The sequence below is a fragment of the Vipera ursinii genome, assembly GCF_947247035.1.
Source record: "Vipera ursinii genome assembly, chromosome: 6".
NCBI classification, from domain to species: Eukaryota; Metazoa; Chordata; class Lepidosauria; order Squamata; family Viperidae; genus Vipera; species Vipera ursinii.
The window spans coordinates 62684089-62709553 of NC_139515.1; the positions used below are offsets into that span (position 1 = coordinate 62684089).

At 40.1% G+C, this 25465-nt stretch overlaps 1 protein-coding gene and 1 long non-coding RNA gene across 2 annotated transcripts in view; one reads left to right on the top strand and one right to left on the bottom strand.

Annotated features, from left to right (window-relative positions):
* TRIOBP (TRIO and F-actin binding protein) overlaps window positions 1-25465 on the bottom strand; it is a gene marked incomplete at its 5' end in the record, with an annotated part of 61566 nt that overhangs the window by 10596 nt on the left and 25505 nt on the right. The window contains 6 exons of the mRNA XM_083365373.1: window positions 730-825; window positions 1761-2304; window positions 3332-3441; window positions 4502-4591; window positions 4883-4951; window positions 5440-5496. Coding sequence (XP_083221499.1) covers window positions 730-825; window positions 1761-2304; window positions 3332-3441; window positions 4502-4591; window positions 4883-4951; window positions 5440-5496 — 966 coding nt within the window. The remainder of the gene's footprint in view (window positions 1-729; window positions 826-1760; window positions 2305-3331; window positions 3442-4501; window positions 4592-4882; window positions 4952-5439; window positions 5497-25465) is intronic.
* Window positions 18287-24125, top strand: LOC310642078. The gene is made up of 3 exons (XR_014492827.1): window positions 18287-18703; window positions 23278-23367; window positions 23907-24125. It is a non-coding gene; the product is annotated as an uncharacterized lncRNA (long non-coding RNA).

Below are 25465 nucleotides of genomic sequence, written 5' to 3' on the forward strand. Positions count from 1 at the left end.
TCTCTAATTTACAGTTTCAGTCAACAAGTTCAGCCTGTCCAGTTACTTTTTATTAAATAATTTAGTTAATGATACTAATTGTATCCTATTTTGCACTATAAACTGTAGATACTCCTGAACCTCAAAGGCAAACCCTCTTAACCATATGTATCTTGAACCATCTTATTATTTGGAAATGCTATACTGTAATTTAGCATTATAAAACCAAGACCGAATGAATCTTGGTTTCAACCTTCTCTGTTGATCGTGCAACCACCAAGCAAACTTGACAACTCTCCCTTCCAATTCACATGTTATAGTCACTGTTTTGCCTGGCCTCAAAAGAACTCCAAATAGCTTTAGCTAAAGTTAAAACAACCATATATTACTGTCTGGAACTGTTTTTTTTAATGTCATAGCTTCTTTGTCCCTCCATTCATTCAGTTTTTAAATCTGTAATCATGGCTAAAAGAAATCTAAAAGTGGGAAGGATTTTTTTTAAATATTTAAATGAACAAGTTGGTGCTAAAAGTTCCCAAGACTTGGTAGAAATTGTTACTGAGTGCAGGGGAAGTGCCTTCTATTGAAAAAAATCTCCCTCTCACTATTATAGATAATTCTGATAGGAAAATGATGGACATGGTCCGAGTTCTCTTCATTTCTCTACCAACATTGGCTAGTTAGTGACTGCAGTGGAGAAAGGAAAAAAAGCCAGAGAATGTAAAGATTATGTTGGGCTATTACCATTACCTGAGAAATGTATCCTTGGGGCATATGCCCATTTTTATGGAGGTTTGCCTCACTGTGTGAACGCAAGGAATCCAGCTGTGACCTCAGGACTTGGACCTGTTAAAAAAAAACAATTTAGCAAAACAACCAATACCACCACCAAAGAATAATTTTCTGTAAACATGAGTCCCAGTTCACCAGGATAGGCAAGTGACTTACTCTCTAATCCATCCACACACCCTTGATATTATGACATAGGAACATGCTGGCATGCTCATACATCAATTCAGTACATCAATTTTAAACCCCTTAATATTTCCCTCTTTTTGCTGCTCCAAACATCATAATCACTGCTGCATGGAAGTCAACTTCTACAATGGATTTTAGAAGTTGCTGGCAACATTCAAAAGTCATTTTTCTATTCAGGTGACTCTATGCTTTGGCCACCATACTTAGATAGCTTCAAAGTACTATGTTCAGTTTCTGCAAATAATGAAACATAGAACCATTCCAGTGATCTCTGTGTGCTGGTTTGCTGTTATTTAGTGTTATGAGCAAACCACACAAGTTGCACAATAGCTTTATGGATGTTTCATGTACTGTGTTAAACTAAAATGCTGTGTGGTACAACGGTTAGAATGCAGTATTGCAGGCTAACTCTGCCCACAGCCTGGAGTTAAATTGTGACAGGCTCAAGGTTGACTAAGCCTTCCATCCTTTCGAGGTTGGTAAAATTGGTGGGGGCTATAGGTGGACATTGTAAACCACTCAGACAGTGCTGTAAAGTACTGTGGAGCAGTATATAAGTCTAAATGCTATTACTGATATCTCTGCAGAGAAGCTTATGTTTCTCCTTCCTTCTTGTTTCAACACATTTCAAAGAGTCAGCATCAACAGCAGAAACAATTCAGAGAATGTGCACATTTGCATTATTCAGGCTTGTGAAAAGGACAGAGGTATTTCCTCCCACACATGATGACTTTGCCAGTGGCTACTATTTATTTTATTTATTTATCTAATTTTGAAACCACCCATCTCCCTCTTTCCTCTACCTCTTTCTCCAGTGCCTCACTTGCATCCTCAGGGTTCCCCTTGCCCTGGTTCAGCAGCACCATCAGTGGGATCCGTTTGGACTCTTTTAGAGGCAGACGTTCCAGCTCCTGCCACTTCTTCTCAATGTCTTCACTTAGCCGACTCCTCTGAACTTCAGTAAGAGGAGTCCCGTGAGGCTTCTTAGGACAAGGATTCTCCACTGGACCATCTGTTTGCAGGCCCCCACTGACTGAAGACTCAAACCACTTGCGTCTTTCTTCCGAGCGGAGGGCCAGGTCCCGCTCCAACTCTTCCCGCTTGACTGCTCCATCTGAACTTCTTGTGCTCCCTCTTGACCGCTGTGGGGACCCCTGATTTGAAGCTGACCGCTGTTGTAAGGGGGATAACTCAACACAGTCAAAAGCCTGTTGCTGTCCTTCAGCCTTCCTGCTGCCAGCTCTGGATATCACCTCACTTCCAGTGTTGGGCTGCAGCTCGGTGCGGAAGGAACTCTTGGGGGATTTATTGTTGCGGAATGAGTTTTCCTTATTGTGGTCAGATAGCCTGGAACCAGGAGGAAAGTCATGCCAAGCTTAAAAGTAGAAATCATTCAGGAAAGTGTTTGCAGAAACTGCCTACAATGATTCTCAGTGTAGATGACACCCAGATCTGGGATCCATCCAGATACAGTCAGCCCTATTATCCCACATAGTAATTCAAGAGGAACAAGTTCTCAAGATGTTACAATAACTAGATTGTTGGAAATACAACAAAACATTTATGATGAATAATGCTAATAAATATTTTCACCTGGCTCAGTTGGAGAGAAGAGTAGGCATTCCAGACTGATAACACTAGATCAAACTAGACAACCTCTTGGGAATCAGAAAGAGGCCCAGCATAGCAATCTAACTCCAAATGAACATTTAAAGGATGCTATATCCAATTTAACAAGGGACGCGATGGCTCAGTGGGTTAGGATGCTGAGCTTGTCGATCAGAAGATCGGCACTTTGGCGGGTCGAATCCCGAGTGCCGCGTAGCGCCTGTTACTCGTCCCAGCTTCTGCCAACCTAGCAGTTCGAAAGCACGTAAAAATGCAAGTAGAAAAATAGGGACCACTACGGTGGGAAGGTAACAGTGTTCCGTGCGCCTTTGGTGTCTAGTCATGCCAGCCACATGACCCCATGGAGACGTCCTCGGACAAGCTCTGGCTCTTTGGCTTTGAAACGGAGATGAGCACCGGCCCCTAGAGTTGGAAACGACTAGCACACATGTGTGGGGGAACCTTTACCTATATCCAATTTAATCGGGGCTGGAGAAGAGGGATTTCTGAAATCTAGAGAAGAACTATTGACCAGAGCAGACAGTACTGAGGTGCAGCACTTTCCACTCAACTCCACAAGAAACCTGTTTTTCACCAAAACTTCAGCAGAGTCCTCTGTGTTTGCTTTGCTTGCAATTCTCAACCACCATGTCTGTTAAAGAGCACCAGATTTAAGATGATTGCTCTGGCATCCCCATTCTAATGTCATAGTCTTATAGATTTAACTTTATAATTTAATTATTGGTAAGCTTGATGCACCACATACTTTGTGACGTCAGGCACACTGGCTGGTCGAATACTCTTCCTCAGAGCCTCAATCCAATTCCGACGGATTCCTGATGTCATTGCAGATAATGTAAAAACACAATCTTTAGTCTGGAAAAAAGAAACACACAAAATGTGCTTGATTATACACCTCAAGTACACCTTTGGCTCACCTTCAACATAGAAAAGGTAAGAGCCAAATGGAAGCCAGCATACACTGGCAACAGAAGATAATATAGTGTAGCTCAGGACTGAACTGTGGAGTCCTTAATACACTCTGAGCTTTGTTGTTTGTTTGCAAATGTTTCATTTGCCTAAGAAGTTGGAAAATGAAACATCTGTAAGCAAACAACCAAGTTCAGATAGTACTAAGTCCTGCAAGTACATTTGAGTTCAGGTTTGGGTTTTGATTAAACAGGAAACTAGGAAACAGCCAGATTTCAATAAGGGTAACATTACATAAGAACCTTATAAACTAAGTATTACAGGTATTCCTCAACTTATGACTGGTCACTTAGCAACTGTTCAAAGTAATGATGGATCCCTTCCCCCAAAGCTAATTATAACCCGATTTTGAAGTTATGATGGCCTCACACCCCCATGGTCATGCGCTGGTTGGGCACCTGGCAACCAGTTCATCTTTACAGTCATTTGCACATATTACATGACCACAATTTATGGCATTTTGTGTTGGCTTTCAGCATTTGCTTCCAGATCCCTTTAATGACCACAGGGTTTGGTTAATGACCACTGCAAAAAAATGGCAAAAACCACCAGGTCCAGTCACATGATGCCTTAAGAACACAATGATTCACAACTGAAATTCTGGCCTCTATTACACAGTCCTAAGTCAACTAACTGTAATTGAAGCTGTGTCCCACTTAGTTTAACCCTCTGTTCGACAGTATTCATGCAAACCGAAGGCCTATTCCATTTGGAAAACTTCAGCTTGATCAAATCCTCTCTGTTACAATTTTATGACTGTGGTTTAAAAAATAATTTCAATTCACAAGCTAAATTGCCATCTTTTGCGTTTACTTCATTATGGTGGGAAAACAGAAGCATCTTTTCCACAACAGAATTAAAGAACCTTAGAGAATTCTTTGCTGGACTCGGTAAACTATATGGCCCTTTTATTTCATTTCCAAATGCCAGGATTCTGAGCGCTTACATGTATCTGGAAGCCGTAATTCCTCTGCACTGCATATTCTGTCACGTCGGTGCAAGTACGTAGGTCAATTTCTCCATCTAGATCATCTGCCTGAAAAGACCTCCAGACCGTAAGTGTTATGCAAATCATCTAGCCCAGGAATTTCCTATCTCCCGATATACAACCTTTCCAGCCTAGTGGAGCCTCCTTCCTCTAATCAACTTCAGTTAAATAATTATTTCCAAGCTAAGTGTCATGTTATCTTTTCAGTGTATAAAGAAATACATGACATATCATTTCTATTTTCCCCTGAAGGAAATACATACAATCATTGCACAGTAGTCTTCCCTTGAATACCCGACTACCACATCCAAAAGATTCCCATGCAGGTCACTTTCTTACCTCTTCGGCATTGGAGTCCCGGTAGTATCTCAGACTTGAATCTGTCAGCACAAACCAGTGCTTTGTCCACTGTTGGCCAAACCATTAACCGAAGGAGAACAGCAAGACAAAATATAAGATGTTTTTGTTCTCAAAAACACAAACCATTCAACACCTATACTGCTCAAAAAACACTCGGCCTCATGAGTAGCCACTTAATTATGAAAAAAATTCCTCCCAACTTTTTTGTCAGCCATTTCTGACAGGAACATGCAACATGCAACAGTAAGAATCACAGAAGACACATTAGGTAAAGTATCCATACTGGTATTTTACTGACACATATAATTTATTTATGTTACACAAGCGAAAGCTTCTGTAAAGCAATGCATTTAATTATGAAGAAAAACCAAAAGCATATTTAATTTCCACATTTTCAAAATGGGGTTGGCGTAAAACCATTATTTCAGTGGGAATGGAAGAAAAAGAAGAGTAGGAATAAGAAGTAGATTATGTCCTAATAATTCTTCAAATAGAGAGAAGGAGATGATTGCGCTCTAATAATTCTTCCACCTTACCTCTCCTGGCTCATCCAATATGGACATCCATCCCTTCTTGAAATTCAGAAGATCTGGCTGGAAAGAGAGATGAGGACAGAACAGATTTAATACAGAGCACAAGGTTAAACTCACCATTCCCTGACCTTATACTCTCCAGTATGCAATGATTATCATTCATAACGTTTTGACAAAGTGGGTGGCACAGTAGGACATTTCAGTGCATCGAGAAGATGGAAAAGACTAAATTAAAGCACACATTGGGGAAATATACAATAAACCCTTACTTCTGAAAACATGAAAAAATTCACCCATAGACCCACTGCTGCATGTTTCCTGCATATGACTAATTAACTCTGCTTTGTAAATATAGTTAAGTCTCCAAGATTAGTTTGGGTTTTTTTTAACCTGATGGGGGTTGTAGTAATAGAGAAGGATTCAGATGAAAGAGTTTTCTTCCTTAAAGCTCTTACTTGGTTTCTATGCAGAGAGAAGATGAGAGACCAAGTCCTCTACAGTATATCTCCCCAACCTATCTACACAATCAACCACAGCTCTTTTATGTATTCAAAACATCCACATCCTCCATCTCCCTGAATCACAAGAATGTACATTAAAACTCATCTACACAAAAAATAGCAAGCATCTACACTTATAGCTACCAGAATATCTAGGAGGCTTATAACCTTACTTCAAAACAGCAGCACGCAAACAGGTCTTTCTCACTGAATCGCTACAAGAGTGCCTTTAGGGGAGTAATAAGGATTACTGCTTTTCCTGTACTGCAGTTGTAGAACTGAAAAGAAACATTTTGTTGGCCCAAATTCAGTTATTAGATCTATTTTCAAAGAATTAGAACATAATTTTATTTATTACTTAATACCCTGACTCTCCTCAGGGTAGATAAGCATTTACTGCCAGATAAGCTGTTATGATACATACACGATATGCTACTTATTCTATGCTTGGCTCCATTCCCAACTTGCTTATGGCAGACAAAATCTAGAGATTTTAACAGAAAAAAAAACTTTCCTAATCATGATTGGTTTAAGTAGCAAACAGAAGCTGATTATTCTTCCGGTAACTGATAAGGCAGGAACAACATGTAAAAAAGTGAGCTGTATTGTTTTAACAGTTTCATGTACTGGTTGTTATTTAACATTAATTTTGCTTGTACAATACAGTTATTAGCTCACACTTAATATGTTTGCATAGCTACATTAACTCTCAAATAAATTAGTAATCAAATCTCTGATAATTAAATAGACATAATACAACAATAACAATACAGAAATTGTTTGCCACTGCCTTCTTTAGGGTAGTTTTTTTGATTTCATGATCTCGCCTACAGCCCTTGCATTCCATGGGGCTCTCCATCCATGACTAGGTCAGGAGCTCTTTCTCTGCAACATTTTTAAAAGTGCTCAGTCCGTAGTGATTGACTGGTGAATACATTTAAACTTACCTATATAAATAAGTAATTAGACTTGAGATAAATGAGCTACCCACATTTTTTCTCAGAAAAAAAGGACACATTTTTTCATCATTGACATGAATTATTCTTTAGGGACAGCATCTTTTGTGTGTATTTGCAAAAAAACCGAACTTTCTTTTAAAGGGCTATCCTGCACTAAGAATCATATCTTTAAAAAAATACGTTTTCCTTTTTCTGTGCACAAAACATGGAGCAAACAAATCATAGTTAAGCTTTGCTTAACATAGGAGGTGTAATGTATAAATATTAAAATCGCCCACTCAAGGCTATGGCACAAATCAGATTTGAGAAAAAACAATCTTAAATGTAAAACGTGCAGTAGAAGCTTCTCAGGTAAGCCAGAAGCATTCCACCTTTGCCATTCCCTTCCTGTTTCTGCTAACAAACCCTTACACACCTTATAAACATAGATAGGGTGGATGCCATTCAAACCAAATTTTGGAATGCCACACATGCCAGCTGTTGTTGCACCCCAACCAGTTTGGCTCCCTAGTTCAAGACAGCTGCCTCAGGAAGATCTCTCTTCATTTCAGACAAACAAAAGGGATACTAAGCCCTTCAAACATAGAACAAAATGATAGAACTATGTAGTTCTATCATCATCATAAAGAAAAATAAGATGTAAACAAAAATATTTAAATCAGTTATCTAAACTCTGTTTACACCAGCAAAATGACTCTAGGCTTCCATAGGTTCTTCATATAGAATACATAAAATAATATATCCATACCAGAGCGCTGTCTGCAGCAAGAAAAGCATTTATAGAGAAACCATCCAATGATCTCATCTGCCACATTCTCCACTCAGAGATACAGTGTTCAGAAGCAGTTCGTGGATGGATACTCAGGTCTTGCTGAGTTTCCAATACGTCTAAGAAAGGATCAAGTGGAGCCTGCAAATCCAACCTGAAAGAAACTTTCTCTGCTTTCATCTCAGAGGAATGAGTTTGGTTACACCCCAGCTGATGGGCAGGCGTACTGAAGCATGTGTGCTAGGCCCATCCCAGATTGTACAACCTGATTTGGTATGGGGCAAGGCCACCTGTTGCTACAGCTATGAATCCCAGCCTACCATTTCGGTTAGCTTTGTAGGTGCTTCTGACACGAATATGGACTACTCTGCTGAGGTGCAGGAACTTGATATCCCTAGGAAAACATAGAGGGAAAAAAACACCACATGGAAACTAGAGCCGGGTAAGCAAGGTTTTCTCATTTCTCCTCTCTATTTCTCTAGCCACTGGAAAGTGAGAGATGGTGTGGTGTCCATATGAATGTGTGAAGACAACAGGAAATTAGGGTCTTATCTTCGTATATCCTCAGTATTTGTCAATTTGTATTTAATATAGTTGCTTGGGTTTCCTAGCATAGTGTTGTGATTCAGTGTCAGCCTGTGCTCCCAGCAGCTGAGTCCGATGAATCTGAGGAGGAGGAGGGGTTTGGAGAGCTTTTGGTGTTGGAGGGAGGGTCTGATGCACTGCAGGATTCTCAGCCTGGCCCCTCCAGACATGTTCCTCATGAGGTTCAGCTGTGTGAGTACGAGGTGTCGGACTCAGAGGAGTCATAGCTGAATCTGTTCAGAGACGCTAGAAGCAGAAGGCAATCCAGCAGAAAATCAATGAGGAAACTCAGTGAAAAGAAGAGAAGGCAGTGAGAAGCCACGCCTTGGGACTGATAATAAAAGGGGAAGGTGTGGGCAGGGCTGGTTGCTGAAGGCAACCGTTTGGAGACATTGTAAGAGAATCCTGGTCTGTTCTTGCTACTTCTGTTTAACTCTTGTTTGTTGACTCTTGTTTGATATTTTGAATCATTTATTGAAGGAAACATTCTGTTGCTTTTTTGTTTGAACTGTAAATAAATTTGGGTTGGGTTTTTCCAGCCTATTGACTGTTAAAAGGAAAAAGGGGTTGTCCCTGACACACAAACAGGGCCGGTCGTAGGTTGAACAGAACACATAGCAGGAAAAAAGCATCAGCTAATGACATCATTTTTACTTTCAAATGCCAATGAGCTCCACAAGTACAGGTAGTTCTTGACTTATAACAGCTCCATTTAGTAACTGTTCAAAGTTACAAAGGTATTGAAGAAAAGTATGACCATATTTCATACTTATGACTGTTGCACCCTCCCCATAATCATGTGATCAAAATTTAGACACTCTGCAACTAATCTATATTTTATGTTTGCAGTGTCCCAGGATCATGCGACCACCTTTAGCGACCTTCTGATAAGCAAAGTCAATGGGGACGCCAATGGGAAACATGTTACTAACTTAACAACTTCAGTGATTCACTTAACAACTGTGGCAAGAAAAGGTCATAAAATGAGGCAAAATTCAATTAACAACTGTCTTACTTAGCAACAAAAATTTGGGGCAAAATTGTGGCCATACGTCAAGGACTATCTGTATTTTTTAAAAATAAAAATGTTGGACAGCTGCTACCAGTTTTATTTGGATGTATACCAGTTTAAAAAAGGATAAAAAATAATAGGCAGTACCTAGCAGAAGAAGGGAGATGAAATTATCCCATGTGAATGAAGAAGAGCCCCTCAACAGCTATTTCACAACACTGTTTGTGGCATCTCAGAGTCACAAGCCAGCTTCCCACAAGCAAAGCCAATGAGGAAGGCAGATTCCCTTAACAAATGCATGATTCACTTAGCAACTGTGGCAAAAACGGTTGTAAAACCAGGTGTGTTCACATAATGACTCCCTTAAGACCACATCACTTAACAACCGAAAGTGTAGTCCTGATTGTGGTCACAAAGTGCGGACTGTCTCTAGCCTACCATTCTAAAGAGATTTCAATTTCATCAGATTCCTAGATATCAGACAGGTATGGACAATCAAAGTCATGAAGAAAATGTGTAAAATTTTGTTTTAGTACCTGAAAGAGCTCAGGGTAATTTTTGTTGCCCATTAGTTAAGTCTCATGTATGCATTCTACCATATTTTATAGCAGCAGTACATAACCTGGTATCTATACAATGGATTCAAAAGGGTGGGTAGTCAATATCTTTTTAAATGACCTAAGATCAAGGTATTTGAAGGACCAATTGTGCCTCCAGGTCTAGGACCTTCAACAACCTGGAATCTTCCACATATATTATATATAATGCTGATCATTTCCCATCAGGTTACAGAACAGCTCAAAATTATCATACAGGTAGTCCTTGATTTATGACCATAATTGGGATCAGAACTTTTGTTGCTAAGCTATGCAATTATTAACTGAGTCACACCTAATTTTACAACTTTTTGCCATGGTTGTTAAATAAATCATAGCTGTCATTAAGCAAATCTGGCTTCCCCCTTGACTTTGCTAGTTAGTTCCCTGGAAAGTTTGTAAATGGTGATCATGTGAGACTGGGTCTCTGCAATTGTTGTAAATACATGCCAGTTGCCAAACAACCAAATTTTGATCATGTGATTGCAGGACAATGTAATGGTCATAAGTGCAAAAACTGGTTGTAAGTCACTTTGAACTACCATTAAATGAAGGGACGTAAGTCGAGGACTACCTGTATTCAGAAGTTCTCTTTATGTGATACCACCTGTCTCCTACAGGATCTGCCTGACCAATTTCATCCTGCTGAGTTGGTGTACTCTGGGTTTGTTTGAGTAAACAATGTCATCTATTGGGATCCTGGAAGTCTGCCTTCTATGCAGTAGCACCTGCCCTCTGAAACAAGGGCCTCCACAAAATCCAGATGGCCCTGATTCTAATGGCCCCATTATTATTACTGGGGCTAATTCTAGCTGCACAAGACCAAGCCTAAATAACTAGCCCAGGGGTCAGCAACCTGAAACAGTGAAAGAGCCACTCAGAACCGGTTCCCTCACAAAAGGAAAAACTGGGAGCCGCAAAAAATGTGCGCGCATGCGCATACATGCGCACATGCGCAGAACAGGGTTTCACTGAAGAGTGGAGCCAAGGCGAGATATGCACCTACCCTGCATATTTGAATTGATTGGTTGAACTTTTTTAGTTCCACTTTTTTTTTTTTGAATTGCACATGGCAGAGGACTGGGAGCCACAGGAGATGGCTGAAAGAGCCGCATGCGGCTCCGGAGCCGCGGGTTGCAGACCTGTGAACTAGCCCATACAAAAACTGAGAAGACGGGAACGGGCAGCAAATGTTGCCTCTGCAAAGAAGTGGAAGAAACAGTGGACACCTAGTTAGCTGCTGCAAGAGGACTGCATACTAGACTGGGTACAAATGGCACGACAAACTAGCTACAATTGTAATGGCATCTGGCGCTGGTCTGGAGGAGGGAGCGGCTTTAAATCCTTGGTATGCAGAAAAATCCCCTCCCTTCTGCAATCCGTGCCAGATTCCATCACAGCAATGGTGCATTAGAACAGAGGTCCCCAATCTTTTGTGCACCAGGGACCGATGCCATGGAGAAAGGTTCTTCCATGGACCAGAGGGGGGTGTGGGTTTGAATACTGCCTGCATCCTGAGGATGGAGCTTTGCTTGTTTGTGCGGCCCACTTCCTGGCATGCTGTGGACCGGAGGCTGGGGACCCCTGCATTAGAATATCTGCAAGAAACACCATTTGCCTGCGAGCAAAACCTGGTGCAACCACAAAATAAGCAAAGTAATAGCAAGTGATGAAGCTAAAGTGCTCTGGGATTCTAGAATTCAGATAGACAAGCAAGCACTTGCCACCTAACACCCTGGATGTAGCCATTATTGATAAGAAAGACAAAAAAGTCTGGATAGTGGATGTGGCAGTACCTGGAGATGGCAGAATAAAAGAGAAAGAACTAGAAAAAATTACGAAATACAAACACTTGCAAATAGAAGTAGAACAACTGAGGCAAAAGAAAGCAAAGATAGAACCAATGTTTCTAGGTTGTCGTTTCCTTTTTTGTAATATAATTTTATTGAAAAATTAAGAAATATGATTGTAAAACTAATACAAATTAAAGTGAGAGAGAAGAGAATGGAAAAAAATAAAAAAGGAAAGGAAAGATAGAAAAAGAATAAATAATATATTTATACCTGGCAGCCCCTTTTTCAACAGTATTTAAAATCCAGATGCATAAGGCTGTTATGCAGATCTGAAGGAATGATATTCCTAGTTGCAACAAACATCAAAATACGGAGATGGATCTCATTTATCCAAGTATTTACCCAAGTGGAAACATAGCAATACATATTATAAATATATACGAAAGTGACATTTGGTCAAGAAAAACTAGAAGCTGCAACGGATTATACTTTGGTTTTAAAAAACATAATATTACCCCCATGGAAATGATCTTTCTGTCTGGGTTAAGGGTTGTACTTAAAACATCTGATGTTAGGTTATTGACTTTAAAAAATTGCTACAACAAATGTAGATATAATTTCTCTATAAATGAAACAACAGAATACCGTAATAATACTCAGATATAGTTGTCAAATTTCAAAAGTAAAACCCTGGGTTATAGGAAAGATTCACTTGGTGCTTCATTTTTAAAAATCTGAGACATTTTGCAGTTTAATGAAGCGTTCAAACTCAGACCATCTAAATCATTGTTGCTCTCTTGGGGAATCAGCAGGTTGTGTATATGCAAGTGGATGTTTGATAGTTCTATCAATGATATGAAAATGTTCAGATGCAAAATGTAAATGCAACATTTTGATATAAATTTCCAGAAATCCATGCTAGTAAGCATCATCAACAGACATCTTAGAAACGTGAGATGAAATTAGATTAGTTGTCCTTCTAATAAGAAGCTGTCCACTTCTCTCAACAACATCCTGGCATCTTTAGAGGTTGCAAATGATTAAGACATTCCAGCCTGACCAACTGATAGGGGGAATATGAGAACTGCACTCTCATACATTTGGAGGGCACCAGACTTTTGAATCCTTATATTTTCTCTAAATAGCAAGCAGCTTTCTAGGGTTTCTCTTCCAATACTCTTAACAGTTTCCCAATTCTATCCTTCAGGCATTGTGATTTATTACAACTGCTCTTTTCTTATCAATGGTAATTGAGACCAGGAATCCTGTTGCTAAGTGATGCGGTCATTTGTTAGGCAAATCCCACATATTTGTGATGTTCCGCAATCACGTGATTGCCTTTTGCAACCTTCTGCTGTCTTCCCCATTGATTTTGCTTGCCAGAAGCCAGCAGTGAGAATTGCAAATGGTGATCATGTGACTGCAGGGTACTGCAATGTTGTAATTGCGAACTGATTGATTGAGTGTCTGGATCATAATCGTGTGAATGCAGGGATGCTGTGAAGTGCAACTATGAGGACTGGGGGTTGTAACTTCCTTTTCCAGTGCCCTCGTAGCTCTGAACAATTGCTGAACACGTAGATATTAAATGAGGACGATCTGTATTGCTATCACTTATAAGCCCATAGCTGGGGTAAATTTGTGCTACCAAACTCTTTTCAAACGGTGATGCTAATGGTTGATCTTGGCAGCTTCTACATATACAGGTATTCTAACTTTGAACTGTATTAACTTCTCAATGCAGCCTGCCTAAGCAGATCATATTGCTCTCAAGAAAACCTAGGAAAAAGGAATACTGGAAAAGAATATGGTAGCCCAATTAGATGAAAGTTGGCAATATTAAATTAACAAGAATAATAGAAAAGATGTGTCATACAAGAAAACAATCAGCAGCAAATTAAATTATGCCATAAGTGTTACATTTCAGCTTAAAACAACATGCTACAAGATGTAGTAAAATGTCTCTGTGTGTGCATGCGTGCACATGTGTATTTCACAAATCCTCTTACAGGTCTGAAGAGGCCTATGCTGCATGAGATTAAAAAGAATAAAAAATGCTTACCCTACTAAAATGAAGTTGATGGGGAATATGATAATAGTGTGCAAGTATGCCAAGAATGTAAATACCAAAGGAGAGGAATTGCTTAGACTGGCAAAAGGTAGAAGAAGAAGAAAGGAATGCTCATAAGACATCTAGTAGTTTATAGCAAGATTGCATAAAAGGGGAGTCCAACAGTTTCTGAGAGAATTACAAATACCTTGTACGTCTCAAGAGGTTTGGGGGCCACCACTTAAGGATAAAAATTAAATAATAAAGCCATAATGTTCTGAACAGTTTCCTCCAAATCAAAAACAGAAGCCACATGGAAAAAAAGCCAGGCTAAGAAAGTCAGGAATCTTTCCAGCACAACACGGTAGCCATAAAAAAAGCTAGCTTGATGAAATTGTCCAGTTTAAGTAGACTGGTTTTCTGACCAAATTTCTTTGCTTATGGCTATTTCACAGGATTGTGGAGAAGATTAAAATGGCACAAAGTCCACACAAACTTTGGAGACCAAGTCAAGAGAAAGTATCAAGCAATCTGTAGCATGGACATTAGGACATCCCTCCAATTCCATTTCAACTTTTGATTTGCAGTGGCTTATCTTAACTGGGAAAGCCATAATCTTTTTCACATGGAAGTCATAAATATATACTGCCAAAACCAATTAATAAATTTAAATAGACAAAAGTTAGCACACTAATTCCCTGTTACCTAGAAGTTCAGCAGCAAGAACAGATCACTAAATTATGATATAAACTTGATGCAAAGGAGGTGAGTTTTAATTTCAGTGTTGTCAGTGGCGATGCAATCTACCCTTCCTCCACTTAAGTCTTTCAGATATACGTACAAGACTTCCTACTATTGTCAGCCAGCATAGCTGTGTAGTCCACACACCGGAGATTCAGGAAGTCTAAAATAATGAATTAGTTAATTAAGGGATTACTTAACGAATACATTAAAGCATTCTTAGTCACTGTGCAGTTATACTAAAATGAAACTATGACCGCTGCAGCAATGATCTAATTCTAACCAAACTTCATCATCAGACATAAAAGGCTGCTGTTATCTGTAATCTCTTTGAACTGTGCCACATCCCCAATATACCTGGAACCGGAAAACAGTGACCTGCTCATGTTTTTCAGAAATGAGGTTACAGAACCCAACTGAAAGTATTTCACAAAATCCATCAAATCAGAATGGTTCATCACAATTAAATATTGTATCCACCCTACTCCAAAAGCAAACAGGACTTCGTAACTAGGGCAGAAAAAAAAGCAAACAAACAAGTCCTGTAATAAAAAGATTGTGTGACAGAGAATGAGAAATGTTCTGCACACAGCATTAGTAAAGTTACAGAGAAAACCAAACATGGCACTGTATCCTCCACCTTAACTATAACAATTTCTATTTTTCAAAAATAAATCTGGCTTTCCCTAGCTGGTATCTTACTAAGAATGTGTTGTGACTACCATAATCAAAACCCACCGCTCAATATATCTACAGCAGGGATCCCCAACCCCCGGTCCATGGACTGGTACCGGGCCGCACAAACAAGCAAAGCTCCCATCCAGCACACAAAACCACACATTCTCCAGTCTGCAGAAAAACCTTTCTCCATGGAACCGGTCCCTGGTGCCCAAAAGGTTGGGGGCTTCTGATCTAGAAGATACCAGGCTAAGAACATCTACAAAAGGCCTGAACCAAGATTTTAAATTTTCTTTAGCACTGAATTACTCTGGCAATGTAAAGGTAGTTCTCAACTTACGACTACAATTGAGCCCAAAATTTATGTTGTTAAACGAGAAATTTGTTAAGTGAGTTTTGTCCCATTATACGACTTTTCTCACCACATTTGTTAAGTGAATCACTGCAGTTCTTAAATTAATAACATGGCTGTGAAGTGAATCTGGTTTCCCCTTTGACTTTGCTGGTCAGAAGGTCGCCAAAGAGGACGACATGATTCAGGGACCCTGCAAGTGTCATAAACATGAATCAGTTGTCAAGCATCTGAATGTAAATCACGTGAGCACAGGCAGGCTGCAACCGTCATAAGTGTGAAAAATGGTCACAAGTCACTTTTTTCGTGCTGTTGTAACTGGTCATTAATACAATCTATGGGTGGACAAAGATCACACATAACATTTTAGGTGTGTGTGTATATATATATATACACACACACACAAATACACACACACACACATATATGTAGTCCTTGACTTATGACCATACATGAACTTGGAATTATGGTTATAAATTGTGGCAATCATTAAAAGGCTCACCGCATAATTGTACCTGATTTTATTACCTTTTTTGCAGCAGTCATTAAGCAAACCTGTTTTACTCAATGGGTGTTTTTTGCCCAAACCCAGAAATAAATGCTGAAAAATGACAAAAGCCTGCTAAAATTGTAAACACATGAATGCAGGATGCTGCAAATGGCCTAAATATGAACTGGTTAACAACTGTCCAAAATGTGATCACACGACTGCATTTGGGGGGCGGGGGGGGGGGGGCAGCACAGCTGTTGGAATTCCGGAACTGGGTCATAAGTTGTTCTTGGAAGAAAGTCTGTTGTAACTCATTAAGTGAGGACTTACCTGTACCTATAAATTTTGTTAAAAAGATTTTAAAAGAATATACAAATTAACCAAAACTAATATAAAGAAAGAAAAGAAATGAAAAGAGAGAAAAACAGACAAAAGTGCAAAAATATAAAAAAATAGAAAAAACTTCTGGTTTTCTTTGCAGCAAATCAAGCATAATTACAACACTCTCTCATATTCTATGGCTACAAAAAGGAAAGTTTATTTTTTTCTAACTATTTTTTTAATCATCAAAAATCACAGTTCATTTTTTTTTCTGATTTGTATCTATAGGGTTTTCAAGCAGCAATAAATGAGTAGGCTGAGTTTTGGAACATTTCACCCTCAGTTAACTGATACATCTATTTATCCAGTGTTTCATCCTAGTCATGCCCACAGGAACATCAAGGAACATGAAACAACCTGAAAAAGGATACCTGAGGACTGCAAGCAACTTTATGGAGGTTTGGTGCATCTAGTTCCCCTGACCTGGATTCAAATTTCCAGCTTCAGAGGTTTATCTCTGCAAACTAGTTTCTTTGCTCTCTCTTCCAAGACTTAGCACATTTTTCAACACTAACTAGATACTAAATCAACACTGGACTGTTAGGGATTTTGAGTGTATTTATAAAAGAATTGCATGTAAATTTCTTAAAATAAAATTTGAAAGCAAAGTTAAAAATATTTTTTATCCCATTTCACTGCAGATATAAATTTTCCTATGCAAAACAGTATAATTTTCATAGGAAAAATAAGCTCTTTTTAAAAAAACAACAACTATAATCGTGAATGGCTACTTTGCTGCACCGGACCAGACTACTACAAGGTCATTCCAATTTGCAAAATCAGTGATACAGATCTGGAACCAACACCGTAAAATGTTCCAGCCAAAGTAATGTTACATATACACATTGCACAAGAGTAAGATATTAATGGGTATGGGAAAGACAACTTTTGTCGTACATTTTTTTTAAAAAGCAATGTCCCGTGGTAAGTTTTTTTTTTAATAGGTTGTTAATATTTATTGCTTCTGATTCTGCTCAGATATAAATTAAACTTAAATCAATGTAAATCAAACAAAAGAACTTTGTTTGCCTCTCTTGTATACAAGTTAGATAGTCCTCAGCTTACACCCATTTGTTAAGCGACTGAAGTTGAGGGCCCTGAAATTAACTTAGTCCTCATACATATGAAGGTCACAGCATCCCTGTGGTTGCATAATCACAATCCAGGCAGTTAGCAACCTGCTTGCACCTAGGACAGATACAGCAACCTGTAGTCATGTGATCGCCATTTGCAATTTGCCCAACCAGCTTCCAATAAGCAAAGTTAGTGGGGAAGCTAGCAGGGAAGGTTGCAGTCAAACTGTGTCCTGCTTAACGATTGCACCACTTCATGAATCTTCTACTCCAATTGTGGTTGTAATTTGAGGACTACTTGTATAAACAGGGTATCGTGTAAGAATATCTTATAATCTGTCCCTTCTAATTTACACATCACAAATAAACAAATATCTGTGGAATATGCACAAAGGCTCATTTTTCTGAATTTGACACTTCTGTAAAAATTGTCCAAGCGTTGTTTCCCCACCTCTCAACAGCTTCTCACCTCCCTTTGTAGCACAGGTGGACAAGTTGTGACAGCCATTAGCCACCTGGGCTAGAAAAAAAGGTCAAAAGTTGCGAGGTGGAAAATGATGTTGCGACAAAGCTCTCCCAGCTTGTTTCCCACACAGCTTCTGGCTACCTGGAATAGAAAGGAAGATAGTGCAGAAGAGCAAGCTGCGGCATCCCTTGGCTGCATTGCTAGGCTGATCTGAAAAAGGTATTTGCTTCTGGTGCCAGGCCATGCATCATATGGATGGAGCAGTTTGCCGTTCTTCCCCAGTTGTGATCTTTGGAACTTCCAGAAGGAAACCTACAGTAAAAGGTGAGTGATCTGTGAAGGGGGGAGGAGCGTATGGGACCCAGTGGAGTGGAAAGCAGGCCCAATAGCTCCAGATACCCTAGAGGGCAGGAAGTAGAGCATGCCATGTCTGGGGGGGGGGGTGAGAGGTCAGGGTACAGCCTGCACTAGGCCCCCCCAGGGCCCCCCTGAAGTCCCCGAGGCCCCCATTTTTCACTTAACAACCACATTGGCGAGAGCAGGGATGGTCGTTAAATAAGACAATCACCTAATGGCTTTCACAACTTGCGAACCTAATGGGCATTATTGGCATAGGTCGAGGACTACCTGTACTTGCCACATGTTGGGCTCACCCATTTTCCTTCGTAAGGAGAGCCTGTCAACAACTCTGCATAGCAGAAGGGTGAATTCATTCTGATTATTCTTCTGGTCTTTCTATCCAGGGCTTTTAGTTCTACTTGAGTCCAGTCCACTATTCCAACTTGTATGAATGGAACTTCCCAGAAGTTAATCACCTTGATGGTATTTCCTTCACTTCAATTGTAAACTGTAAAGAATTCTTACTTTCTAATAAGTGAGGACAAAGATCCTTCTATCGGAAAAAAAATGATATAAAGTAGCCTTCAAAGCCCAAAATTGTCATATTGTTTAGACTGCAATTCCAGAAATGCACTTCCAGCATAGCCCAAAGTGACTTTGCACTGTATACATTTATTTAAAATAAATCTTGATTATCAGAAACATTTAAAATAGTACCATCAATGAATTGCAAAAAGTAAGTTTACTGAAACAATCATATCTTTAACACCACCAAACATCCACATCTGCCCATCCCAGGTCCTTGGGAAGGACTCAATAGGTGGATAAAAATATAAAATCCAGTCTAAACATCTGGCTATGTGACGAACCATAGTAAAAAAAAACACAACTCGAAGGCTCGATTCTGACTTAGGTTTTGGTGTTCAGAAGCAGCAAGAAAACCATCTGTGTGGAATATAAAACAGCAGAGAAAATCTTTTCTGGCCAGCAGCAACATGTAACAGAAGAGATTCTAATTTATTTATTTATTTATTTTATTTTAATCCCATTTATATCCCGCCCTTCTCCAAAGACTTTTTAAAGCATAACTATACAGAAATTAGGAATAGATTATGCAAACAGGCAAACATGTATTAGATTCCACCAACCATTGGTTGAGTTTTTCATATAACTACTCTCTACCAAAATACAAGTTACTTCCATAAATAATTTCCATGCAACTCTTTTGGTTTAAATAAATGCTGACCAACTCTACATTGTTTTCATCGAAATAGTTAATGGAGAAGACAAGAATAGATTGAGTGACAAGGCACTCGCCATAATGTTAAATAAGTTTTCCATTAAAAGAATAATAGCCTCAAACTCCTGTATTTCCAAGTTCGCAGTAATCAGAACTCCAAATTCTTAGACATGCCAAGTCTTAAAATTATACCATACTAGGTCAAGGGTTGGCAATCACTGACTCAGTGACTCATTTGCTTTATTTTCCAAATTATTTTTTGCAGATAAACTTGAAAGGATGTATTTTGACTTGTGATGCATTGGAACAGATCATACAGACATAATCTCAGCAGCAACTACTTGTATATTATTTTAGAATATTTGTAGCTCTTGAATATGTGCACAAGATGTCTTCAGAGATGAAAACTATAGTTGCTTAATAGGCTTCTACTATTGCTAGGCCCATACTTGAGGAAAATATTCAGTGCTTCCTTGTCTATTGACCAAGAGTTCTGTACAATTATATCACTCTTAAAATTTTAATTTCTGGGAAAAGTAATCCAAACCTATGGTTGATGTTCTGGAAACATTTCAAGTACAGTTTTTGGCTAATTTGGTGATCTGCAGTGAAACTGGAAAATGGTGAATGCACTTTACCATGGAGCTTTTGGACCTCTTGGTTGCTTTCAAAATGATCAACAAGACACCCTTCTAGATTATCTGAGGGAACTGGGCCTTAGCTTTTACTGTAGTTCCAGCATTTCATATAAAGCAATACCCAGAATGTGGTGGTTGGAAACTTCTACTTAATATTAAAGCTTTGATCGAAACTATCCCATAGATTTCCTTGTCTCGTCCCTACAGTGTAACATCTACATGAAATTGCAGGGGCGATCATTCAAAGCACAGTAGCAGGATGTTACCCAGACTGATGAACCCAGTTCTAGTGCTTATTAGCATCCAGATATTTTAGATACCTTTGAGTCTCGCCTAAGCCTGATAATGGATTGGATGAAGGAGAACAAGCTGAAACCTATGTAATATTAATGCGCTAATGATAAATAGGTAACTCAACTCAGTGACAGGTTCAGACTATTTTTGTACAGGGTTGTACTCCTCCAGAAAGAGAAGTTCCATAGTTTGTGAGTGTTCCTTAATCCTCAGATGTACTGAATTCAAAGAGGGCAGCTATGGCAAGAAGTATATTTGTGCAATTGTGGCTAATGCCAATGCATTAATAATTATTGTAAGCCAGCAGAATTTAATGAGAATGACTAATGCTGATTAAAGGTAAAGGTAAAGGTTCCCCCGCACATGCGTGCTAGTCGTTTCCAACTCTAGGGGCCGGTGCTCATCTCCGTTTCAAAGCCAAAGAGCCAGCGCTTGTCCGAGGACATCTCCGTGGTCATGTGGCTGGCATGACTAGACGCCAAAGGCGCACGGAGCGCTGTTACCTTCCCACAGTAGTGGTCCCTATTTTTCTACTTGCATTTTTACGTGCTTTTGAACTGCTAGGTTGGCAGAAGCTGGGACGAGTAACAGGCGCTCACTCTGTTACGCGGCACTCGGGATTACATCTGGCTATTGCAACTTATCGTACATGGGCTACTTTAAAGAGTGTCTAGCAACTACGGTACAACTAGTATAAAATGTTTTTCATAAAGTTTAAATATATATGGTTCTACTTATATCATGAACTATTTTTCCTTGTATGAATTTGTTAATTTGCCCCTCCTCAAGAAACCTGCCTTGGATCCAGCTATTTTAAATAACTTTCGTCCTGTCTCCAACCTTCGCTTTCTTGTGAAGGTTGTTGAGAGCGTGGTGGCACGGCAGCTCCCTTTGGTCCTGGAGGAAACTGAGTATCTGGATCCGTACCAATCGGGTTTCAGGCATGGGTACAGCACGGAGACGGACGGCATTGGTCGCACTGGTGGATGATCTCTGGCAGGCCCGAGATAGGGGTTATTCCTCTGTCCTGGTCCTATTAGATCTCTCAGCGGCTTTTGATACCATCGACCATGATATCTTGCTGTGACGTCTTGAGGGATTGGGAGTGGGAGGCACCGTTTTACGGTGGTTCTCTTCCTACCTCTCGAGCCGTTCGCAGACGGTGTTGGCAGGGGGGCAGAGGTCAGCCCCTAGGACCCTTAGTTGTGGGGTGCCTCAGGGGTCGGTACTCTCGCCCCTCCTGTTCAACATCTATATGAAGCCGCTGGGTGAGATCATCCGTGGTTTCGGGATGAGGTATCATCAATATGCTGATGATACCCAGCTTTTCATGTCCACCCCGAACCAACCCAGTGATGCCCTCGATGTGATGTCCCGTTGCCTGGAAGCGGTACAGATTTGGATGGGGAAGAACAGGCTCCGGCTCAACCTGGCCAAGACTGAGTGGCTTTACGTACCGGCATCTTGTTGAGTCCAAGAGGTTCCATCTTTGGTTATGGGAGGAGAGGTGTTACCTCCCGTTGATAGGGCACGCAATTTAGGCATCCTCCTGGATTCACGACTCAGTTTTGAAGATCATATTGGAGTCGTGGCCAGGGGGGCATTTGCCCAGGTTCGCCTTGTGCGCCAGTTGCGCCCCTATCTGGACCGAGATGCCCTACGTACAGTCACTCACACACTCGTTACCTCCCGTATAGATTACTGCAATGCTCTCTACATGGGGCTGCCCTTGAAGACCACCCGGAGGCTTCAACTGGTGCAGAATGCAGCCGCGTGGGTAGTGATGGGAGCATCCTGATACTCCCATATTACACCCCTCCTGCGTGAGCTACATTGGTTACCGGTTGTCTTCCGGGTGAGATTTAAGGTGCTGGTACTTACCTTTAAAGCCCTACATGGCTTAGGCCCGGGATACTTGCAGGACCATCTGCTGCCAGGAACGACTTCCCATCGGCCAGTGCGCTCACACAGAGAGGGCCTCCTCAGGGTGCCGTCGACTAGACAATGTCGGCTGGCGACCCCCAGGGGGAGGGCCTTCTCTGTGGGAGCGCCAGCCCTATGGAAACAACTCCCCTTTGAGCTTCGGATGGCCCCGGGTCTCCGGTCCTTTCGCCGCGGACTCAAAACACTCCTTTTCCATCAGGCTGGCCTGGACTGACAGGGATTTTAATTATGTTTTTAATTTTTAACTTAATTTAAATTTATTCTACTGGGGCTATTAATTTAATTTCTTTTTAACTTTTGTATTATTGTATTTTATTGTTGTTAGCCGCCCTGAGTCCTTTGGGAGATAGGGCGACATATAAGTCCCAATAATAAATAAATAAATAAAATGGATAGAAGAGTCCCTTTTGAAGATGCTCTTGCTCTCAGAGGCTTGCAGGCTGGCTGGGGAGTTGGAAAGCCACATATTAAAGCTGCCAAGGTTGAGAAACCCTGGTCTTAAAAATCTATGAAGGCATAACTTTTACTAGTTTTTCATGTTAATATTGATGGTAATTTGTGTTTTTATTTTTTGGAATTGTTAAAAAAAATGATAGATGTTTTGAATATTGTTGGGGTAGAAAGATGGAACATAAATAAAACAATGTTTCACCAACTACAATGGCTAGTCTTTGCACGCTAAATGAAAAACAAGTAAGATACATTATAGTTTAGCAGGGTTGGTACTACATCTTAACAAGCAGTCCACGGCTTACATAGCTTAAAATAAAAAAAAACCCACTAATCCTTGTTTGTAAGCTATCACAGATCATTGCCTCTTTGGATGAAACTCAAAGACTTTGTTTCAACACAAGGATCAAGCGCTATGCTGAGTTTTGTGTTTATTTCACAAAAGTTCAGCTGCCACAAATTCCAAGGGTTTTTTTTTCTTTTTCTTTTAGCATTTGTCTTACTTGTTGAGGAGTCTGCTGGATTGCTCTGTGCTTGCCTACTTCACAGAGCAAAGGCATCAAAGCATGATGCAATGAGAGGTTAGTTCTTCAAGCAGGCTAATCAGCAAACTTGATGCTGTTTGGGAGCTGAGAAATACAGACTGAGCCAAGACTGGGCCAAGGTCACCCAGCTGTCTTCTATGCCTAACGGAGAATCAGAAACTTGGGCTCCCCACTGCTAGTTCAGCACTTAATTCCAGCATCAAACCCCCATAACTGCAGCATTTGGGCACTTATTCTCAAGAAAAAAAATTAAATTTAAATTCATGCAGAAATGTGTAATCCACAGCAACTTTTTGGAACAGAATTGGAAGAACTGACCTGCCCTTTCTTCAACTACCATGCCTTGGGAGGGAGACTGAAACTCAAAACTCATTAACATATTAAATTGCTTAGTATTTTATTTGAATGTAACCTCTGGTAACTGTCATGGGTGACAGTCCCATATACTTCCACACAAACTATTGTTTGTTGCCATTTACTATTATCTACTCATTCCTTTGGGTTAAATGTTGAGGAATGCATGCCTGTAACACAGACTTTACTGTATTCTGTAAATGACATGTTGTCTCCAATAGATACCACCAAAGAAGTACAGATCTGTTTAAGAGCAAAGAAAGATCACCTGGAAAAATTTTCTTGTGTAAGCACTGAGAACTCACTAAAACTGAATTAATAAAAATGACACTGTCAAAAGGAAGAAAGAAATGTAGCAATAGCAAGAGGTAAGCTCCTCGCCTTTTCTAGCTAGTGAGATGGAATTCAACACTATTAACTTTTTTTTTTAAATAAACCACCTCTCCCTCTGCACTGTAGCCAAGGCTTGATAATCAACTCCACCCACCCACAATAAAAATAGAGAGAATGGAAAACCAAAAGAAGAAAAATCTAACCAGGAATTATGCCATTCTTGTGGAACTGAGGGTGACTCCACACAGACCTCAAGACTGAAAATCGTTTTCATGTGCCCATTTCCTTCTTCTCTTCTCTCAGTAATTATTGTGAGCCAGGAGTGGTGGTGGTGGGAGGGTCAGAAGGGCAAGAGAAGAGGAAAAGGAGTGGTGTCTCCAGGAAGGATAGGAAGGGCTGCAGGATGTTAATGAGGCAGTAGGAAGCAGGGAGCAAACTCAGGGTCATGGCTTTCCCCTAATATGGTTGTGGAATCACTTGAAGCCTTCATTCTTCATGCAGCCAGGATAAATAACCAAATGCTATCACTACACACACACACACACGTTATTCCAGCCCTCTCTCACAGATTTTAGGACATTACAAATATTCCTAGATCAGTGCTCTGCCCTCAAACATCTAAGCAGATGCATTTCATGGCTGCTAAACAAAAAGGTAAAAGAGCTAAGATTCCCATTTATTTTCACCTCTTGCATAACAAGCTCATTGATCTCACAATCCAACAAGCTTCACACCAGCCACCATGATCAACTGGCAAATCAGTTTCCTGCCAATCAGCCTGGGAAGGTAAGATTTTTGCCAGGGACATTAACTTGTTACTGCATTCAGTTTGTTCAATCTCACACTACGTAATTCTGTTCCATGGTCCTAACGCATTGGGGGAAAGGTCCATAACACAAATTTACAAAAAGCAGACAAAGTTTCAGTATTAGTCCTCTTGTACCCCATCCCTTTCCACAACCCATCCCATCCCCTTTCAGGAACAATCTCCTCTCCCTTTTTTGGGATTCAGGAACAATCTCCTCTCCCGGTTCCTTATTTTCTTAAGGATAAGAAGAAATACCGTTATGGCCAACTATTTCAGAAATTCCACAAAATGTTGGATGTTACTCTTTTCTGTAAAGAGGAGGAATGAAATGTTGAAAATTTCTCAGTAAACAGGAAACCACACGCTGTTTACTGTAATGTCTTTTATAATGTCCAACTCACAGGCTAAGGAGAAGAAACAGATCCACAGAATATGCTTGGCTAAGGTTTTTTTTTCCCCTCCAAAGTTTTCCACAAAAGTAAGCCTAACAACTCATATGCAACAGCCATTAAAAAAAACAAAAACCCCTGTGCTTTCCAAATCAACACGATGTTCATCTCAAAACTGCTCCATGCTATGATTACAACACACCCATTCCCAGGAGGTCTGAATGGGAAAGAGAAGAAATCGAAGAAAAGA